At 46.6% G+C, this 21882-nt stretch overlaps 1 protein-coding gene across 1 annotated transcript in view; it reads left to right on the top strand.

Annotated features, from left to right (window-relative positions):
• Positions 1-13867, top strand: part of DUSP29 (dual specificity phosphatase 29) — a 44614-nt gene extending 30747 nt beyond the window's left edge. The window contains exons 3-4 of the mRNA XM_073354902.1: positions 6289-6509; positions 11587-13867. Coding sequence (XP_073211003.1) covers positions 6289-6509; positions 11587-11834 — 469 coding nt within the window. The 3' untranslated portion in view covers positions 11835-13867. The remainder of the gene's footprint in view (positions 1-6288; positions 6510-11586) is intronic.
• The last annotated feature ends 8015 nt before the right edge of the window (positions 13868-21882 follow it).

Raw genomic sequence — 21882 nt, 5'->3', positions numbered from 1 at the left:
TTGAATTATAAACCCTTGAACAAGGTTTATAATTCACACTAACAGCCTTTGTGTGGCCCTAGCTCACTAGCTGTCTTACCCATTTGGCTGCTGGTAGGTATTCTTATTTTACATCCTCTTTGCTTTCATCTAAAATGCTATTACCACAGTAGTGGTGTAAGAAGTAAATGGAAGAAAAGGAAACACATACATCTTGTGATATACCCAAGAGTTCTAATGATATTAAAGCACAAAGGAGGTAAACTATGAACTGAGATTTTCACAAGTGACTCATGATTGTGGGTGCTTCTATTGGTACATCTACACCAAAGTTTTGGGTTGTGCTGTAAATCAACCTGTTTGCCAATTATCTTGAGTTAATTGAGATGCTTGTAAATTCTAGTGTTGGCACTGCACAAAGGTTTGTTTCTGGTCATGGTTGTATGAGCTACGGCTGGGAACAATATTTGCATTCAGAAACGTGCATGAGCTTCTACATCAGAATTTGCAATCATGTTAGTTACCTCAAGATCATTGACAATCAAGTCACTTCAACTAAAGCAAGACCAAAACCTATTACGTTTATTTATTATTTGTAGAACCTAGGAGCCCCAGTTACTGACCAGGACCCTATTGTACTAGGTGCTATATAAAGAGAAAAAGGATGGTTTCTGCCCCAAACAGCTTAGAAACTAAGTATAAGAAAAGAGACCACAGATAGACAGGCTGCCGGTAAGCTGAGACCACTGCCGATCATGCTGAGCAATAATGTCTCATTGTTTCCTTGCATGCCCCCATCTGTCTACCTGTTGTAAAGATTTTTTTTGTAGGTAACATGGAAAAGGAAAGTTTGAGGGATTTTGAAGGATAGGCCCATTATTTAGATATTCAACTGGAAGCACCTGAAAAGGGTCTAGGGTTGCCAATTTTGGTTGGATGTATTCCTGGAGGTTTCATCACATGACAATCGTTAGTTAGAAATTGATCTTTAATTCCTGGAGACTCCAGGGCAATCCTAGAGGATTGGCAACCCTACAAGGGCCTGATTATCAAAGGGCTAATCTGCAGCACTTTCTGAAAATTCTTTATAATATCTCAAGTTGGGCACTCAAAATCACTGGTCACTTTTGAAAATCTTGGTCTGAGGACCTGATCCTTTGTTACTATGAATGGCAAAACTTCAGTTTAAGCCAATAGGAGCAGGTTATAAATACAGAACCTCTTGCTAGCAGAGGGAAGAAGTCCTGTTAAGGACCTAACAGAGCTTAGTTACTGGAAAGGAAAATCACGCCATTTAAGCTTGCTGGAGCTCTCTAAAGAGGAAAGCAAAAAACAGCATATGAGGTGGAAGCAGCAGCTGTGGAGTGATTTAATCCTTTATATTTTTCACAAAGATAGTGTGCTCAATGCTGTACAGAACAAAGGCACAAAATCCTGGCCCCGCAGAATACGCAACGTACTAGAAATCGTAGGAAAAGTTCCTGGTGTAAGCCTTCTACAGAAATGACAACAACCCTTTCAGACAGAGGCAGCCAAACCCATATTGAGGCATCTAAATACATAGTCTTACCTGCAGAGGTGCAGAGAGCTCACAACTGGCTCTGCAGGTGCGCAGCACCACTGAAAGTCAGGGCATTTATTATGACACCAGTTCAGTAAAGTGTATGCTTAAATTTCACTGAAGTCAGTGCAACCTAAGCACATTCTTAAGTGCTTTGCTAAACTGGCATCTTAATGCCCCAAAATGGATCTGAATGCTTAACTCTGAGCACTCACGTTTGAAAGTTTTCTAGTTTTAGCAGCTAAAGAAGGAAGGGTTTGATCTGGGCCCATGTTAAACAATGGGTTATGGGACAGGCACCAGTGGGAATAAATGGCCTTTTCTGTGGTAACCTTGCCTGCAAAAGGTCAGTTCTGAACTCGAACAGGTCCACAGAACAGCACTCAATACAGCAGAGTTTGAAGCAGTTGACCTGAGAAGCTAAGCTAAGAGGAAGGCAAGGATGACAGACAATTTAACATCAGCCTGCATGAAGCACTAAAGAGAACATGATAGAGAATAATCCTTCATTGGCAGGATGATGGTCTAGACAGAGCTCAGAATGTCTCTTCTGTATCTTATATCTATGATTAATTCAGAACAGAAGAGGGACTCACAATTATAACAGATTTTGTTTATCACACTGTAAGCATTTGTAAGGTTTAAGACGGATCAGTTACTCCTCTTTATCCAATCCCAACTGACAGAATGACTACATGAATAAATACATACCCAATATGCCTCTGCTAATATAAGGGGTTAGTCCAAACTGATTAAGAAAAATTATACTAAAACTTCAGGACATAAGATAGTCAAGAGCAGGCATCAGGAAGGAACTCCATCCTCCACCCCTGGCCTCAAAATACGCTTTCCCACAACGCCTGGGGCAAAAAGGAAAGGCAAAGAGGAGTGTTTTCCACTGAAACTTCAGGTATAGTCTGTTGCCAGGATACTGCAGTCAGTATACCAGTGGGCTGCTCCAATAGCATAGACCCCCCCATGTCCCTAACCCTAAAGAGCCCTGGGAGGTTTAATTTGGGTACTGTAAGGAGAGGTAGAATGGAAGTGACTATGCAGATACAAAAATACCATGCTAATATGGGAGTGACTATGGTAAACCCTGTGGTAACCCTTGGGTTTGCCCAGAACACACTAAATGGTTTTCAAAGCCTGAGCAGACTCTGACTTAGCTGAGCACTGACGCAGTTAATAAAAAAGCACTGTGCCTTCTCTCTGACAAATGAGACTCCCGTGTGCTCACTAAACATTCCAGCCACTGAACACATAAATGCGAGATCTCAGAACCATGCAACACGTTATAATCAAAGCTCTCTCTTGGTATAGTGTCTGCGTCTAAGTTGGTTGCAGTGTTGTTGTAACTGTGGTGGTCCCAGGATAGGAGTTGCAAAAGCTTTTGAGCTACGTAGATCTCTTCTTCAGGTCCTTTTAGCTCAAAAGCCTGCCTCTCTCACCAGCACAAGTTGGTTCTCTGAAAGATATTACCTCACCCACCTTGTCTAATTTGCATTTAAGGCATTAATTTCTGACAGTCTCCTGAGAACCCAGTCAAGGAAACAGGGAAATTACACCCCAGATGAATGTTGCAGTGTCAAATGCAGGGGTGATTTTAACCCCTTTTGCGCCCCTGATCGGCGGCTCTGCCAGGTCCCTACCAACAGGGCCGCCAATGGGAGGGGGGGGGGCACAAAAGGAGCAGCGACGACCCGGCAGGGCCGCCGATGGGGGGGCGCAAAAAGCTTTAACATCGCTGCCACTTTTGCCCACCCCCCTGACTGCTGACGGGGGTGGGGGAGAGACACAAAAGAAGTAGCTGCCCCAGGGCCGCGATTTAAAAGGGCCTTTTAAATTGCCGCTGAAGCCCCAGGCAGTGCGGGCCAGGGAGCGCAGATGGATGGGCTGGGATACGCTGACCCCCAGTCCTGCCCCTTCTGCCCGAGGCCCTGCCCCTTCTGGGGGGGCCAGAGCGGCCCCATACCCGGTAAGAGCTGCATTTTACTTTCACCCCTGCATGTGACCTATTGTTTGGCATTGTCTCTGTTTAGAACAGCAACAATGTACATTGTTTAATTCAACTGCTATTTATTCGATTGAGCTGCATTTGCAGAATCCAAATTTGAACTTACTTTTCATGGACAGTTAATCTTTATTTTCCCATTGACCCTGACTACAATATGGCCCTACTTGCTATTAAGCAAGGATTCCACTTGCAGGACTTCTAACTGAGCACAGATCTATGAACTGAAAGCATCATTTTCCCATATTTGTTGGGCCAAGTCTGAAGAATGGAAAACAGATTTTTTTTTCCCCATAAGGGTTGCAGGGGGGAACCACCACAAAACCAAACCTGAAAGCAGAATCCGTGTTTCACCTCAAGCATGGCAGATTCAACAGAGTAGGATACGTCACCTGCCCTGACCTTCTCCCCAGGAAATTATTTCATCTGTTTTTAAAGCATCAATCTTTTCGATAGTATTGTAACAGAGTTACTCTGTGCTTGCTAGGACTGTATGTGGGGCACATCTACATGCAGCCCCTAACGAGGGGGGCTCTAAAGTTGTATGCATAACTGATTTCTCAGTCCACTGGCAATTCTGAAAAAAAAATTACCATCTTGGGTTCATCCAAAAACAAATCATTTTTGAAATTTTCAGCAAATCAAGTAGTCAGAAAAAACACTGATTTGGGTCAAATGAAACATTTTGTTCAACATCTGCTGAAATGTTTTGATTCTGAGTGTTTTAAATGTTTTTAAATTTATAAAAATAAAACTGAAGTAAATTTTGAAAGTCATTTTGAATCAAAAAAACGTGGAACAGTTAGTATAGAAATGAAATGTTCAGATTTGTTTGGAATTATTTTTAGTTTTTATTTTCTGCTGAATCAGTTTGACATATTCTACACAAAGCCACAAAATGTTTCAGTCAACCCAAATCCGCATTTTTCCCCCAAAAAATTCACCTGAAAAACTTCACCCAGTTCTATGGCTCCTCCCAGAAAGGAAGGACCCGGCCATCTCGGGAAGTAGCTCTGAGAGGAAGTTCAGGGGGTGAGCATACTTCCTGCCTAGGGGAGTAGGTGAAAGTGTGTTTGAGCACTACGGGCAGCAGAGGGCTGCACTGACTCTGGGCTCTCCTCCAATAACAATGCTGGGTCTCTATTGTTCAGTGAGCTCGTGGCTGTGTAATTGTTCTGGGGACTCTGCTAGATTGTGCTAACCCACCAAAACAAAGATCCCATGGTAACACAACAGTAGAAACTGACCCCACTGTCTTACCTTGTATAAAACACACAGCTTATTAGACATAGCCGCTAAACAATGCTCTTGTGTGGAAGCAAGAGCTACGTGCCTTGATACAGCAGCAGCAGCTCTTCTGCATCCCTCAAGGAATTCTCAACCACACTTGTGTGTGCTCAGGTACAGCGGAGTACAATTAGAATTTCCTTTTTGTATCTTCTGGCCAACAGGGTTAGGAAGAAAGGATAAAGGATTCATATTAAGAACATAAGAACAGCCACACTGTGTCCTTACAATCCTTACAGGGCTCATCTGTTTGCTGGGTGTTTGTACAGCACCTAGCACAGTGGGGCCCTGATCCATGACTAGGGCTCCTAGGCATGAGGGCACATTAATAATAATAAATAACAATAGGCTGTTCTTATCAACAGGTTTGCTGAAGGTTGGACTGCCACTTTCCTGTCCTTAGCACATCCGGGTGCCTGAGCATGGAAAGGGAAGCATTAGCTTTGCACTTCCTGACCACTTTAAGATGCTTGAATATTTTCAGTTTCATTCCCCCCACCCACCCAATAGATTCCCCCTCACCCCAGGAGCCAATTCCTCTTCACTCCAGAGGAGGAAGAGGACAGGGAGTAGCACTATCCCCTTTTACTTCTCTAAAGCAGTTACAGCTCTAAATCAGTGGCTGATATGTGATCTCTGAGTATAGTGCTTTTGTCTTGAGACACCTTAACATGATCCGTTAGTACATGGCAGCAAGGAGGAGGCTGACAGGGCTTCTAGACCCTTTGGACACATGAGCATGAACAAGTTTTTTCCTCTAAGTGTAGAAGGGAAAAATCTGGGTGGTTGCATTTCTTTCAGAGGTAGTAAGAGCCATGTGAACCTTAGCTGAATTTAATCCTCATTTGTAACTGACTTTTTGATTAGTCCTGTAATATTAAATGAAGGGAGAGAATGTGTCAGATGGTTAAAGCCAGGGAGTGGGAGGAAGGATTCATGGATTCTATTTCTAGCTCTGCTGCTCACTCAGTTTGTGACCTTGGACAAGTCAACTTAACCTCTCTGTAGCTCAAGTTTCCCATCTGTAAAATGGGTAGAACCAATAACGGCTCACAGCATATGGCTGCTAGGCAGCTCAGTTTGTTTGTGACATCCTGGGATGAAAGGTATTGTGTAAAGGCAAAAAGAAAAGGAGTACTTGTGGCACCTTAGAGACTAACCAATTTATCTGAGCATCCAATGAAGTGAGCTGTAGCTCACGAAAGCTTATGCTCAAATAAATTGGTTAGTCTCTAAGATGCCACAAGTACTCCTTTTCTTTTTGCGGACACAGACTAACATGGCTGCTACTCTGAAACCTGTGTAAAGGCAGGGGATCAGACTGCTTCTTTGAAGTATCATCAGTGTCGTTGTGGTTTATGACTTGCAAAATAAGAGAAATATTTCTGAGCGGATGCAGCATGAGAGAGCTCCATTTACACATCTGACTGTGACATTTGTTTAACAGGAAAACTGCATTAGATCGCTACAGCCTTGAGAAAGCCGGCTTCACCCACATCCTCAATGCAGCCCACGGCCGGTGGAATGTGGACACAGGACCAGACTACTACAGTGACATAACCATTGAGTACCATGGGGTAGAAGCAGATGATCTCACCACCTTCAACCTCAGCCAGTTCTTTTATTCAGCTGCTGAATTCATTGAAGCTGCACTCCAAGATCAGAGAAGTAAGGAGGGGGCAGAGTACGGTCAGAAAGACCTCGTTTGCTACAGTTGATCTCAGTGCACATGAGTATTCATCAGAAGTAGCCAACTCCCAAGGGGTGAAACAGGCAGAGAAAGTCAAGGACCACCGGCAGAGGACAAACAAGCAATGGCTAATAATGGAGCTGGTCATTTCAGGGAAGTCAATGCTGTTATGGGGTTCAGGTCATCTCACAGCCACGTCAGCCATTCCAATCAATGGGATTTGATAGCAATCCAAATTACCTTCCGATGGGCCACTGTTAAGCAGCGATCTCCCTAGCATACAGGTGTCCCTAGCACAAGCAGCGCTCATTGTACAATCCTATGAAGCAAACAATCTCAGGAGGAAAGTCGTGAACTCAATGGGCCATGGAGCTCATCTGCCATTCCTAGAAGTGGTCCCTTTCCAGTAAGCTGTGAGGCCTATTAGCAGGGCATCTGCCCAGGCTGTACTTACCCTGCGAATGTAGGACTCCAGTCTCCAAGGCTGTCACTTCAACATTTCTTACACTAAAGCATTAGGTTTGCTATAGAGACATATAAAAGCACTTTAGTACTTTTGCCATCAGATCATCTCCAAGCTGTAACAGGGATTTATTTTTGTCATCTTCCAAGCCGTAGGAGACTGAAATCACTTTGACAGCACAGATCTGGAAACATTAGTTAAGCCTTTGTAATTTCCCAGCTTGATTACTACAATTCATTATTTGCTGACCTCCAGCAGTGTTCTAACTAAGGGTTTAAGCTGATGTGAAGCACCACAGCCGCGACCCCACACTGTCTTTCAGCATTTACTCCAGTTCTTATTAAAAAAAAAAAAAAAAAAAAAAAAATCTCAACAGGGTGTGTTTTACCAGGAGCCAGCAAAGAAACTTAAGATCCTCCTGCTGACCTACAAAGCCTTTAATATCAGAGGGCCACATATACCAAGTTTCCAACCTTTTGTCAACTTGTGTTCTTGGCTGTTTAGATCAGCAGCTGCTGGTTACCTGGCATATCCCCAATAACCAGCCAGGTCTTAAGCTTTCAACAAGTACAGTCCTCAGCTACAGAATTTGCCCCTTGTTAAGGCAGAAAGACAATAAATCATCACTATTTTAAAATTGAAGTGTCATTAGCATTTCGTGCTGCTTGAAGATTTTATGTTCTTAGAAGGAAGAGAGGTCCGTAGGTGAAGGAAGCTACTTAAAATTGACAAGACTCCACCCAAGTCCTGCTTCTGGAAAGGGTGGGGAATAGTTAGATTTTCTGGGTGGCTGAAAGTGTCTGATCTCTAGCCTCACTTCTAATCACATTCCCAGAGAGGGACTTAGGCCTCAGGAGCTTGTCTACACAAACACGTAGTTTGTGGCAAGGTGGGGTGTGAATCTAGCTCACACTACCCTGCCACAGAATAACTAACTCCGTGCTCCCTGCTGTTGAGTTCATTAGAATGCTTCGCTCCAAGCTTCTTTAAAATGGGACTTGCTCAAAGTACTCTAAAGAACTTGTGCCAGCAAGGTGCACCCAAAAACCTAGTCCACGGCAGGCCGGTGAGGGTACAGTCACACCCCAAGTTGCCATGGAGAAAATGTTTTTGCAGACAAGCCCTTAATAGCCTTCATTTCTCCATCCTGCAGCCTTCTCTTCCCATTCCCGCAGCATAGCGTGAAAGACATGGTAAACACACAGAAGTCAAGAGAGAAAGACTGTTTCCAACAGCACTGCATTAAAGTGCTCAAGCAGGTCCTACATGGACCTGTTAGTGCACAGCACGCTAGTGTGCTTTAGAACTCAAAGCCCTGTCGTACACATTGCTGCTCCATATAGACAAGCCCTGGGAAGTCCAGCACATCCTCATGTGCTGATAAATGATCGGGGAGAGACTCAGAGCATTTCGCAAGGCTCAAGCTTCAAAGCTCCCGGTTACAAGGCTGTATCAAACACCTGTGAAGCCTTGAGGCTCAACCAAGCATTGATGCAGCAATGAAACAGAAGCCCGACTCGGAGAATGGAGTGATTCACTTATTAAAAATACTTCTGAATTCAAGAGTAACTAAATGTGTAATGCTGACACTTCTGTATGTAGCTGTTCTTCTGGCTGCTGCATTGGTAAGGTGTTTGAATAACAAGGACAGAGAGTTGTGTTTTGTTCTTACATGCACTAATGATGTAAAGATGACCATTGCCTGTAGTAGCCCTGGAGAAGAGAGGAGGACAAGAACGCAAAGAAACTCATGTTGGGAAACAAGGGGCTCTGAATACGTTACTCATACCACAGCCAAGTATGGCACCATTAAGCCTCACCTTCTTGTCCAGATGTGGATGGTCATTTTAGTGCATTCAGTCAAACATACACGTGCAATAGATTTAGGGCCTTTTTTTTTGCTGATACGGTGGTTTCAGAAGTATTGTAGTGGGCATTTTCCCCATTCAGATAGTGGGCTACAGAAGTAGGACATGTAAAGAGACAAGAGGCAGTTAGCCAAGCAGCACATACTTCTATCAGTGCAAGGGATCAGCCTTAAAGAAATCTTACGCAAGAGTGCATAACTTACAAACATACATACATACATACATACAAGTACAAGTACATAACTACCCTGTTTGATAAAGACCAGTCTCTGTTTAGCCACCTAGCATCGCAAGCTGCCACTTCTTTCACATGCTTAACTTAATTCCAGGCATCCTAGGAGTATAATAACCCAGTATGTTTGTCTGGTTAATGCCCTCCGGGTTCCTAACCCACACTTTGGAGTAAGTAGTAGAGGAAGGATGGTTCAGGGGCCAGGGCACTAGCTTGGGAAACCTAGGTTTGAGTCTTTGCTCTGCCACAGACTTGCCATGTGACCCTGGGCAAATCACTTAGTCTTTCTTTGTCCTGGCTCCCCCTCTGTATGATGGGGATAATAGCACTTCCTGACCTCCCAGAGGGGTTGGGAGGATAAGTAAGATTGTGAGGCATCCAGATACTACGGCCATACAAGGAGCTTAGCAAGATAGATTAGCACCCCAAAGCATTTGAACAGCAACACACAAGCAGGCATCACTTCACCGACCCACACACTGCACAATTGGGCCCTGCAGGACAGGGCAAATTCTCTTCTTTCTGGAAAGTCCTCTGAGATCTTCAATGTTCACACAGCAGACAGGTTCTCCATCCTTGCCATTTCTAAAGAGACATGCACACTTTTCTCCTTCCTTTATGTGACAAAAAATACAGGTTCTCCTCTTCCCACCGATGCCCAGAAAGTTCTTCTCTCTTTCCCAGCTAGCCAAGCAAAGCCTTGATCCCTCAGCCTTCCCCTCATGTCAGTCATTTACTCCACCATTCTGCTCCAGCCCATTTACAAACCGGAGGCCCGAGCAAAGAGTGAAGGGCTGAACAAATGGGTTTCATCAGTTTTCATCTGTTTCAAATATTCAGAGTAATGATAGAAGGGATTATCATTTTCTGTTATCAGTGAGGCTGGAAATCTGCCATGATGCCTCTACAACTATCTGCTGGGATTAGGATGCAAACTGTGACCATTAATCCCCTTGTGCTGGCAGTTCTTGATGTGTCCATGACACAGCAGTGCTGCTCCTGCCAGGAAATCATCCCCTTCACTCCCAGCATCAAGGAGTGAATTGCTAGGAGTCGTAGCCAGATGTAGTTGACAAAGTAAAAGTGCCTCTGGCCTTGCAATGGTGTTTGTGGTGTTATTTGACCATAGGAAGTTGTAGTAGACAGAGTTTCAGATGCTGCCTTTATCAGGATACACTGATAAAAAAACCCAAAAAACTCCATGGCAGCTAGTCTCAGAGCCCAGGGCTATGGACTTGGGCTCACACTACAGTGCTGCAACTAGTAGTGTAGACGTTCCTGCTAGGGCTGGAGCTCAGGCTCTGAGACCCACCCTCCTCACCAGGTTTCAGAGTCTGAGCAGGATCTCTCATGCCATACACAAGCCCGAGTCTGTTGACCCGGGCTCTGAGACTTGCTGCCAGGGGTTTTAAAACACGGTGTAGATGCACCCTCAATGGATCACCCTTTTCCTTCCAAGATGTAAAACTCCACCCCAGCTTTTCTCCTCCCAGGGCCTTGTAGCCCAGAAGCATTTCCATCAGTTCCTGCAGCACATGGAAGGGCCCAGTATCACTCACTCTCCTCCTCCGGCCCCTGGCTACTGCCAGTGGGGGAATCCCACTCTCATTCATGTGCCTTACAGCAGCGCCGAGAGGCTCTGGCAGAGACTGACACCTCATTGTGTGAGAGCTGCCTATACGCAGTAAGAGACAGCCCTGATCCCAAGAGCTAAAATCTAACCGGACAAGACAAACAGGGTGGGATGAAAGGAATTGTCATCCCGAGATGAGACACAGGGGGATAAAGTGATTCGTCCAAGATCACACCGGAAGTCTGAGGCAGAGCAGGCAACTGACTACTGAGTCATCCTTCCTCTCTGACCCCTGGTATTCACAGAACCAAGGACTGGAAGGGGCCTCAAGAGGTCATCTAGTCCCGTCCCCTGCACTCATAGCAGGACTAAGTATTATATTACTAAGTATTGGGAGTGAGCAACTGGACACATTCTTTTCACCCTCCTGGAGGGAATGAGTATCTGGTTCCTCAGCACCTCGCCGGCGCTGGTCCCCCGCCTCCTAATTCTGTTCCCGACCCAGAGAGCAAACACTCCTTGATTCAGCAGACTGAATGAAGCACAGTAAATCATGGATCTGTGGGAGCCCAATAAAGGGGAGGCTGCAGCTTGGCTTTGCTGGCTACCTACTGTCGCATTGCAGCCCATCCTGCCTGGCTGTAAATTGGCAATCCTTCAGTTGTTAAAGCATTAGGAGATCCAGATTTTACAATGGGACTCACTGGGTGACCACGGGCCAGTCACTTGATCTCTCTGTGCTTCAGAGTCCCTGCCTGTACAAGAGGATGGTATTTACCTGCCCTGCAGGGAGGCTGTACAGAGTACTCATGGCTGTGAAGCATTCAGATCTCTGGGCAGAAGGCCCTAGAGAAGGGGGAGTGTTTATTATTGGTAAATCTGAAAGCCTTCTCTGTATTTGCTCTCCTCACTCATGCAGACAAGATCTTGGTTCATTGTGCCATGGGACGCAGCCGATCCGCCACCTTGGTCTTGGCTTACCTGATGATTTACAAGAATATGACAGTGGTTGATGCTATTGAGCAAGTGCTGCAGCACCGATGCATCCTCCCAAACCGTGGCTTCCTGAAACAGCTGAGAGAACTGGACATAAAGCTGGCTCTGGAGAGGACAAACGCCAAGAACGGCATCCAAGTCAGTGGAGAGGAGCATGGCAAGGAGATATAGCATTCCTCATGCCCTGCAGTTACTGCTACCTGGAAAAACACCTAGCAAGAGGAAACTGGAGTTGGAAAACAATACTGTCAAAAGTCCTTTGTAAGAAGTCCAGAGGGAAGAATCAAAAGCATTTGAAATGCCTTAAAGGGAATCTAAGTTTGGAGATAGATAAATGGAGAGGGGAAGCAATCTCGTTAGGGAGTGTAACACAGAATCCCCTTGTTTTAGTGCTGTTCTTTAGGGCTATGCTGTACAGAAGAGAAAAAGGAGGGACTTGTGATGGAAGGCAGTGGCTCTATGAGAACCATAGGGGTGGTGTCCAGTATGTAAAGGATGGGGTAAGTGTGCAAGCCCATGAAATACGATTCAGGCCCAGCTGCTCCTGCTGCCCTATTACAATAAATGTTGAACAGCCGTTATTTTAATACCGTTTATGAGGGGCTAGTTTATCCCAAGGCAAACCCACATGTAAAGCCTAACACATTTACTTAAATATAACCACCCCATGGCACAACATACATTTATTATACATGTCACAAGGTGTAAACTGAATAAGGAAGCATGAGCCCAGCTTCACCTGTGTTGCCTTGGGTTAGCAGAACCTTTCCACATGGTCATGCACCTATGATAACTGCCAACTCAGCACTCACTAGCTTGTGAATCCATGCTGTAGGATCTAGAGAGAGGGAGAGGAGACCCAAACAGCCTTGCAAAGCCTGAGCCAGAACCTATAGCTGCAATCCTCCTTTAAACTAACTGGAGTGAGATACATGGGCAGTGGGTGAAGCTTCCTGTGGGAGAGGCTAGCTTCTTGTCCCGCCTCTTCCGCCTGTGGCCCGACCCACACTCCACCCTGTTCGGCCACTCTACTGCTGCCCGCTACATCTCTCCTCACTCCCCCACCCGCTGCGAGACACCCTTCCCCCACGAACTTCCCCACACACCACTCTCTGAATCCCTCCTCATCCCCACCACCTGCTGCCTCCTCACCCCCCAACCCGCAGCCAGTCACCTCCTCAGTCCACCATACACCATGTCCCTGCTCATCTCCTGCCCGCCATGATACCCCCCACCCACCGCTGCTCACCTCCCCACTCCACCACCCTCTGCAAGACCCCTCCTGCCCACTGCATCTCTCCTCACCCCCTGCTTGCTCACTCCACCGTATCCCTCCTGATCCCCTGCCCGCCGACACTCACCTCATTTCACCACCCGCCATGAGACCCACCTGCCCAATCATCGTTCGCCTCCTCACTCCACTGCATCCCTCCTCGTCCCCCAGCCCACTGCCACTCACCTCCTCACTCCCTCACCCGCTGCAAGAGCCCCTGCCTGCTGTGTCCCTCCTCACCCTCCGCCAGTTGCCTCCTCACTCTCCGACCTGCTGCTGCTTGCCTCCTCACTCCATCACCCACCACGAGACCCCTCCCACCCACTGCTGCTCGCCTCCTCACTCCCTCACCCACCGCAAGACCCAGCCTGCAATGTTCCTCCTCACCCCACACCGCTTGCCTTCTCACTCCACCGCCCACCACGAGAAATCCCGCCCCCACTGCATCCCTCCTCACCCTCCACCCCTATGGGGGAGGGAGGCAGAAAGCAGCTGGGACCTCAGGGGGGGGAGATGGAGGAGGAGGAGAGGAAGAAGACTCACCAGGCAGCAGCAGCAGCAGCAGGTGGGGGCCTCGGGGAAGATATGAGGCCACCACAGCCCAGGTGTCCAGCAGCAGGTCACTGGCGGCTGCACCAGGGGAGGCTTAGCCTCCCCTGGCCTGTTATACCCGCCGCCCATGGCGGGGTGGGAAAAAAAAGAGACTTTGGGTTTAGCTCCCTGTACCTAAGCACGGGCTCCCTTCAGAGCCCCAAAATCCTAAAGCCAGTCCTGCTGGAAATGAACCAGCGCTGTAACACACAGTGCCTACTGCAGTTCCATCTATTGAGGCTGTTATTCTTTGACAAGGCCAAAAGCAGGCATTTATGGGAAGGGTCAGAGATATGATTTGTATCTAATCTGGAGAAAATAAAATTCACTTTGTTTGCCATTCCCAGTCTGCTTCTTTGAAGAATGACCAGTTTTTACTCTGTTCCCACCTTCCCTGCTACTACCACGTCCCTGTCTTGTTTGATTTGTCAGAATACAGTTGACTATAATCACTGAGAACAGTTTGGGGGCTGGCCCAGAGGGGGTGTCATGCACCGAACACTCTCTAAGCAATGGGGTGCAAGTCACCTGGAAAACGTAGCTATGCTCCAGCATCCTAAGGCTTGAATCTATTCTTTGAACATGCAGTACCGAACTCCAGCAGGATACAGTTTGGTTTGGTAAACCGATTCTGAGCAGCTGTTTGACACTCATAAGGCCTCTTACCTGTCAGCTTTCTTTCAATTGCTATTGGGGAGCTAAATTCCAGAACAGCACTATAAACGGGAACATTCAAGATGACATCAGACCTTGCAAACTTCTCAACAGGTAGCTACTGTGAACAGCAGCCAAGGCCTTTGCCCATTGCTACAGCTCCCCCGCTGTAGAAAACGTGATAACATGAAGAGCAGGAGATTCATCGTAACTGAGTTTGGGAAGCCAATGAAGCATCACAAGCTCCCCCCACTGCTGCATAATCAGTGCCACCAGGCCATCCCTCTTCCAACTTCTTTACCAGTTACTGCAAGGTCCTTTTTCCTTCCCCCATCTCTTCTCCCCAGCCCCTCATCCCCCCAGTTATGGCAGTGCTGGGGACACATTCCCTCTGTTTGGATCTCTGGGTTCTCCTCCACCTCTATGCTAGTCCACATAGGTTCCTGTACCACGTTCATCACCGCAGCATCTGATGTTTGGGCAGAGGAGTGTTGTGTTCTAGATTTTCTTTGTTTCAATATACACGTGCAGTTTGTAATATGTTTAGGGTAGAGGAGGCAAGATCAAAGCAATACATTCCGCACTGAGAGTGGAAGGCAGCAAGGTTTGGGAAGGCCCTTTGCTCCTGCAGGAGCTCATTCCACAGTCTCAGCCCAGCCCCTGAGAAGCTCTGTCTCCTTTATCCTTATTGTAGAAGGTTCTACTTTGCCAGAGAAGTTACTCCGCGGTTCCTGCAGTCCCCTTCATTACCTCTCTTCCTCACCAGTTTCTGCATCACTGAGCACCTGATTCTCTCCTCCAGCCCTCATTCCATTACTCTAGCACCGGACACCTGTTTCCCCTGCCCCTAGGGAAGTTGCATTGTCTGATGAAATAACCACAGGGCAGAAGCCAGGAACCTCTGAGTTCTATCCCCAGCTCTGCCACTGGCACAGACTGTGACCTCTTGGACACATCACCAGCCAGGGTGCACGGATGGGCTGGAGGAGAAGAAAGGGTGCCAGGAGACTGCAGCAGTCATTGGGCTGGCTGTGCAGGGGAGAGGGGACATGGATGATGCCAGCCAGGAAGGAGGAACCAAGAGAGGCATTTCTGGGCAGGCCTGGGAATTTGGTCTCCCCAACCCCAGCTCCCTCAGCCTTCTGAGAGGTGTAATCATACTCTTAACTTCTCTGCCTGTTTTCCCCTTTTATTCACTGGGGGATAACATCTACTTCACAAGGTGCTTGAACATTAATGTCTGCACAGCACTTTAAACAATGGGCAGGGAACTGCCTTGGGTACCATTAACTAGTCCTCCTCCCTCTTAACTACTGCAGTACGAGGCACCCATTTCTCCATCACTGGGCACCTCTCTTTACCCCTCCATTAACCCCCGACCCCATGAACTCAGCTCTAGTGTATACTATATTCAGGGCCCCATACCCCAGGTAACCCTCCCATTTCCCGCTGACGGAAGCTGTTCGTCAGGATGATGCTTTGGAGAACTAGTAGGGACAGTCCCGCCTGCCCATGGAAGGCACACAGCCCCATGTGTTAGAGCAGCATGAAGCCTCCTGTCTGACTCGCCAGTGCGGCTGGATGCCACGCCAGCACCAATAACTAAAATCCCTCTTCCACCTACAGCTTGCTAGGAACCTTTGCTTCTCCCTCCGGGATGAGGACCTGGCCACGCTGGTCCCTGCAGGATTCCTGTCATTCACTATATCAGGACATGAGAGCTAGAACAGCACTCGGGCTCCAGCTGGTATAAAATGTGGCAGCCATCACCTTCATGGCTTAGGCCACTGTGAATGTATCTAGCCTGTGACCCAGTTCCTCCTCGGTCCCCCAGACAGCTGCAGCTCTCAGTTTAGAGCCTCGGTCATAATCATCAAAGTCAGGACTGGATCGGCACGCACCTATGTTACACACTGCATTGCCAGCCATTTGCCACCAGGACAGTCAGGGACAATGCAGCTCATAAAGCCCAGCATGAAGTATGCCAGAACCAAGGTCAAAGCATTCCCAAGCGGATCTGGCTGTAGAAGGAACTTCTGGAGGACAGGAGATGACTTCAGAGTCTAAAAGCCTTAGGAATAATGTTGCAATCGCTTCCTCTTTAATGACAGGTTTCAGAGGAACAGCCGTGTTAGTCTGTATTCGCAAAAAGAAAAGGAGTACTTGTGGCACCTTAGAGACTAACCAATAAATTGGTTAGTCTCTAAGGTGCCACAAGTACTCCTTTTCTTTTTCCTCTTTAATAACACTTTTCCTCCATAACTGATAGTCACAACTTCAAACCGCCTCCTGTTCCAATCGTCCACTCCCACCCAAATTCCTACCCCAGCAGAGCTTTCTATAAGAAGGAGCCAGAGACTTCATGAAGTACACCAGGGACGTTACCGTTCCCAATCTATTTTACATGGAACGTGTTCAGATGTTACAGTGATGGGCAACAGCACAAACCCCAAAAACAGATCAATTAAATCACACAGAAAGTGAGTGCTGGAGGGTTTCCTGACCTGGAAGCTGCTGGGCAGCTAGTCAGCCAGCCAGCCAGCCATCTCATTTGTGCCACCTCCTGGCTTCTCTGCGTCTACTTTCTTCACATGAGAAGCTCCAGCGGAGCAGCATGCAGAGGTCACACAGATGAAGTGGGTCACGCTCTCATTCTGCACAGCAGCTTTTGGAACAGGGCACAAAAAAGAAAACAAAATAAAAACCAACAGCAACAAAACCACCACACATACAACATCTCCTGAGCAGGTCAGGAAAGCAGCAAAAAATAGGAAATACAAATACTGCCAAAATTACACACAGCGCATCTCTTGTATGTTTGCACCATCTAGTTTTAACAGGCTCTTGCTAAATGTTCGAAAGGTCCAAATGTCAGAAGGCTCGCTTCTAATGAGTTTAAAGGTTCTGTCTACCACACATGATTGACTGGGATACAAGACAACGAACCAAGTTAGGAGAGAAAGACGTCTCCTTATTGCTATGGGCTTTGTTCTTCTGGAGCAGCACTTGAAACAAATTTAACTGCTCAAACAATATACATTCTTTCTCTTGAGCAAACTGCTATTTCCTTTGGGCTGCTAAGGAGTGGTTTATGCTTAACATTATAAACAACCATGCTTCAAATAAAAGCAGTTTTAATGAGGTTCTGCATGTCTGCTTTTTTAAAGAGAAAAACACACTGAAGAGAGACAGTGTACGTTAACCTGAGGATGGAAAATAAAACATTTACAAACCACCATATTGTTTTCATTATCCACGACGGAGCTGTTGCTATGCTCTCAGTTATAACTGTTTATATTCACGAACAAGGAGCTGGGCTTGGGCCACACTACAAAACATTACTATGCTCAAACATGGCTTCCAACAATTCTGTTAACTGACACAGAAGGTGCCAATCTGCTCTGCCCACACAATGCTGAATAGGGTTTGGTCACCTAATACTAGCACTGGGAACTATGTTCAGAGATGAACATTTGCAGCTGAAGGTTTGCAGCATGGACCAGACCTTGATGTTTTTCCACCTAGTCAAGACAAAAGACTAAAACAAACCACATTACTTCCATACCTTATTGACACCCTCAAAGGGACACAATCAACACCCTCTCCTCAGGAGTTTGCTCGTCTAACTCAAGATCTCAGTTAGAGAAAGGCTCATCTTCATGGCCCAGAGAAATAACTGCCTCACAGCACAGGAAACCAGAGCATTTTCTTCTTTTGTACCAGGTGAACCACAAATAAGGGTACTGCAGGGAGGCTGTGGAATCGAAGCAGGGAGAGTGACTGAAAGTGGGACACAGCATCTCAAGTGGATGGGGCAGATTCTGTCTTTGAAGGCGGTGAGAAGCTGCTCTGTTGGGGAAGTCTCAGAGGAAAGGCAGAGCCATATCACATTCCTGAGGAGCTTGGTCTTGAACTGAGTTCGTGTAAGTACCGCTCATGGACTTTACAAACTGACTGTTGCTAAGTGTGTTTCAAAGATGAATTTTCGGATGCCTTTTACCTGCTCTTTGTGGGGCTTGAGTATCTCTAATGCGAGATGGTGAGAAAGGAATTCCTGTTTCTTCATTCTCCTGGAGCAGGAGGGCAGCCACCATCCACCCCCCTGCAACACCCATGCCACAACAGAGGCTGGTGCCACCAGTCATGTAGTGTACATATTTTGCCACTCCAAACCTCAGAAAAAAAATTCTGGGTCTAAAGCATTCACAAAGGCTTTGTACAGGAGATACTTTACCCTCCCTCCCTCCCAAAGACCTTCCAGGCCAATCCCTCAGTGTGCAACTCCCTTTCAACTGGGGCAATGAATTAATTTGGGACAGCTGACCCAGCCCTAGTATCCTGACCATCTTTGTATTTAAAGCACGCAACTGTAGACTTTCCTCTCTTCTGAGGAAGAGTTAAACTCTTCTTCTTGCCGATAAGGCCTATACATCCCATCACACTTTTATGGGTCCTCGCGTCAACCATGCAGACAGATGGAATGCATCATCGTCCTCACTTCACTCTGGTAGGTGGCAGCCAGTGAGGAAAACTCATCCTCCCCTAGCCAGGGTACCAGCTGTTTCAGTTCCTGTCCTTGGCCCGTTCAGTGGCTGTCCTAACTAGAAGTGGATTTGTAGCTGGTTTGTTAAGTAGGTCCTTTATTGTGAAAAACAGACTGGAAATTATATTACAGCAAAGCTCTCTTGGGTCTGAGGGACAAGCGAGTGTCTGTCTGCACAAGTCTCACTGGAAGGAAAGAGCAGATGAAAAATTCCATTTCCTGTGACCTGTTTGCTACTGACGGGGATCGATTGGGTTTGTGAGTAGTGACTTCCACCAAGGATAGGAAGCAAATGCTGAAATTATTAAATGTATCCATCTGGCACAACAATGGATCATGTGCTCCTAAGACTGAAGGCCCACTGCTTGCAACCTGCACCCAGGCACTAGATCAATCCTATTATGCAGAGATTCTCAACTGGTCTGTGCAATACACACTGGCTCTTCCTTATCTCCAGCAGCATTTTGCATCTGAAGAAACTTCAATATTTCCATAAAATTACTTTCCAATATAAGCAATTGCTGTACTTACCTCAGGCATGTTCTTCCATAGTCAATGGGAGAACAGTCCATGTATTAAAATGTGGCCCATGCTAGGAATATAGCTGAGTCCCTCCGCTACAGTGGTTGTTAATAGTGGGAAGGGACTGCCACATGGCAATCTTAAAGACCAATTCTCTGTTTTCCCCACAACCTAGAAAGAAGCTTAATGGTCTTTCAATTTAGATGGACAAGGCCTATTAGCAAACTCATCAGCTTGCAAAACACAGGATCTGAGCCGTTTGCCTATTAGGAATCTGCAAGTTGCCATCGTACCATAAAGATAAAAACAAGTTCTCCTAAAAGGAACTGATTAGAGTCAGTACCTTGAGGGCTCTAAAAATATCACTGGAAGGGCCAAGTTGGTTGTTCTCCATCTAAGTCTGGAGAACTCTTCTGGGTGCTGCTCCCTAGGAAATGAGTGCTTGGTCCAGTGAGTAAAATCAATACAATGTTCGGCACAAAAAGAATGAAAAATCATCATCATCCTAACAAGGATGTGGGAAAAGGAAGAGATTATAAAAAATGGTGCAGAGAACAGCCAGCCAAAGTCTCCGGCAGGAGCAGGAACAGCCAACTCAAGGAACTCTGGACAGTCCAGTCAAACTGCTAGAAGTTCTGTCTTTGCCCTGCTGACTGGCTGTTCGCTCCAACTCCTACCCCCACAGCCTCTTCACCAGTTTTATTCCATACCTGCCCTGCCTTACTCTTCCCTCTGCCCCCCCCCCACCACTCCCTTTCCCTTTTCTTTCCCTTTAGCTCAACCCCTCCTACGTAAAGCCACCCATTAAAAAAAAAAACACCCTAACAACCGCGGAACTAACATCATGTTTGCCACCATCTCATTGGTCACATTGCCCTTCCCCCACCTGTCTCGTCCAGTTAGACAATATTGTCTCATTGTTTCCATGTAATTCCCATCTGTCTGTCTCCATACTTAGATTGTCAGCTCGTTGGGTCTTTCTGTACTGTGTTTGTACAGCACCTAGCACAATGGGCCACGACTGGGGCTCCAAGGCACTGTGAGACTACATATAAATAAAAAATCATAATAAGAGGTAGGAAGCAAATTGGCTGAGAAAGAAACAAACATCCGGAATCCTGACGCAGGACAGGTGTTTTGCTGTATTATGATTGGTTGCCACCTGCCTGACAATGAAAAAGGACTATGCCAATAGTCTGCAGCAATGGCAACCAGGCAATAGAAAATACTTTTTCTATAGCACCTTCCATCAAAGTATCTCAATGTGCTTTTACAAACATGAGTTATTCAAACTTATCACTCATTATCCCTATTTTAGTGAGGGGGGAAATGAGAGACAAAGAGGCTAAGTGACATGCCGACGTTATATATAAAGGTTCTGGCACCACCAGAAATAAAACCCCATTCTGCACGTTAGTCACAAAACCCTCCCGCTTCCTGACCTTCTTGATCATTACTGATCTGGGCTTCATTTGCACTGAGAGAGAGGAAGTCTTCATCTGCCATTACCAATCCCACAAGCCATCCAGTCCCTAATAATCACTATAATCATGGATTTATTAGACATGCACATGCTTCCTATGTGTAAAAACAATCAAAAGATCTTTGCTGCATCAGTTACTCGTTTTTGTATCAGTAATACGTAAATTCATATAGCCATAGGATGTAGCAGCGTGACCCCTCCCTTACTATGGCAGTTTGCTGGATTATTCCACCGTCACCATTCTCATTATCTATTTATAATATACCAAATGGAGTTTTGTATCAGCCAATCTGAGTGACAGCTAGTTAATTTACTGGTAAAAACTCATTATGTGCAGATTTAGGGACAGTGGATTTATTAAAAGCTTTGTGTGTCTGGGACTGATTACACAATACATGCTTTCTGTTGATATTACATTCCTTCCAACAGGATTAGCTCACAGGTTGGGTCTTTTTAATTTGGTTAAACTAGCCCAATCTTAAAGTGCAGTGCTAATCACTTAGCACTGATTGACTGACAAAAGACTGAGCAAAACTGGCATCTTGGGGAGAGTGGTGTTTCAGTGCATTGGCATTTAATGGCTTGCACGTCAAATGGGCTCGGTTTATACTAGGAGCGTTTCGCTATATAGCTTATTCCAGCCCCCACTCCCACAGCAAAATAAGCTATACTGGCAAAGGCAGTTTTGCCAGTAAATCTGCATCTACACCAGGGATTGGCAACCTTTGGCACGTGGCCCGTCAGGGAAAGCCACTGGAGGGCCGGGACTATTTGTTTACCTGCAGCATCCACAGATTGGGCCCATTGCAGCTCCCACTGGCCACGGTTTGCCGTTCCAGGCCAATGGGGGCTGCGGGAAGCAGCGTGGGCTGAGGGATGTGCTGGCCGCTGCTTCCCACAGCCCCCACTGGCCTGGAATGGCAAACCGAGGCCAGTGGGAGCTGCGATTGGCCAAACCTGCGGACGCTTTAGGTAAACAAACCGTCCTGGCCCGCCAGCGGATTTCCCTGGCTGGCCACATGCCAAAGGTTGCCAATCCCTGATCTACACTGTTTACAGCTATATCAATCAGGGCATAGGCGCTGACTCCGTGGGAAAAATCACAGGGAAAAATCAGTGGGTGCTTTGCCCCCACCAGCAGCCAAGCTCCCTG

This window comes from Lepidochelys kempii, chromosome 7, assembly GCF_965140265.1.
Source record: "Lepidochelys kempii isolate rLepKem1 chromosome 7, rLepKem1.hap2, whole genome shotgun sequence".
NCBI lineage: Eukaryota > Metazoa > Chordata > Testudines > Cheloniidae > Lepidochelys > Lepidochelys kempii.
Note: the sequence above shows the minus strand (reverse complement) of the source record. Positions and strands in the feature narration are given on the sequence as shown.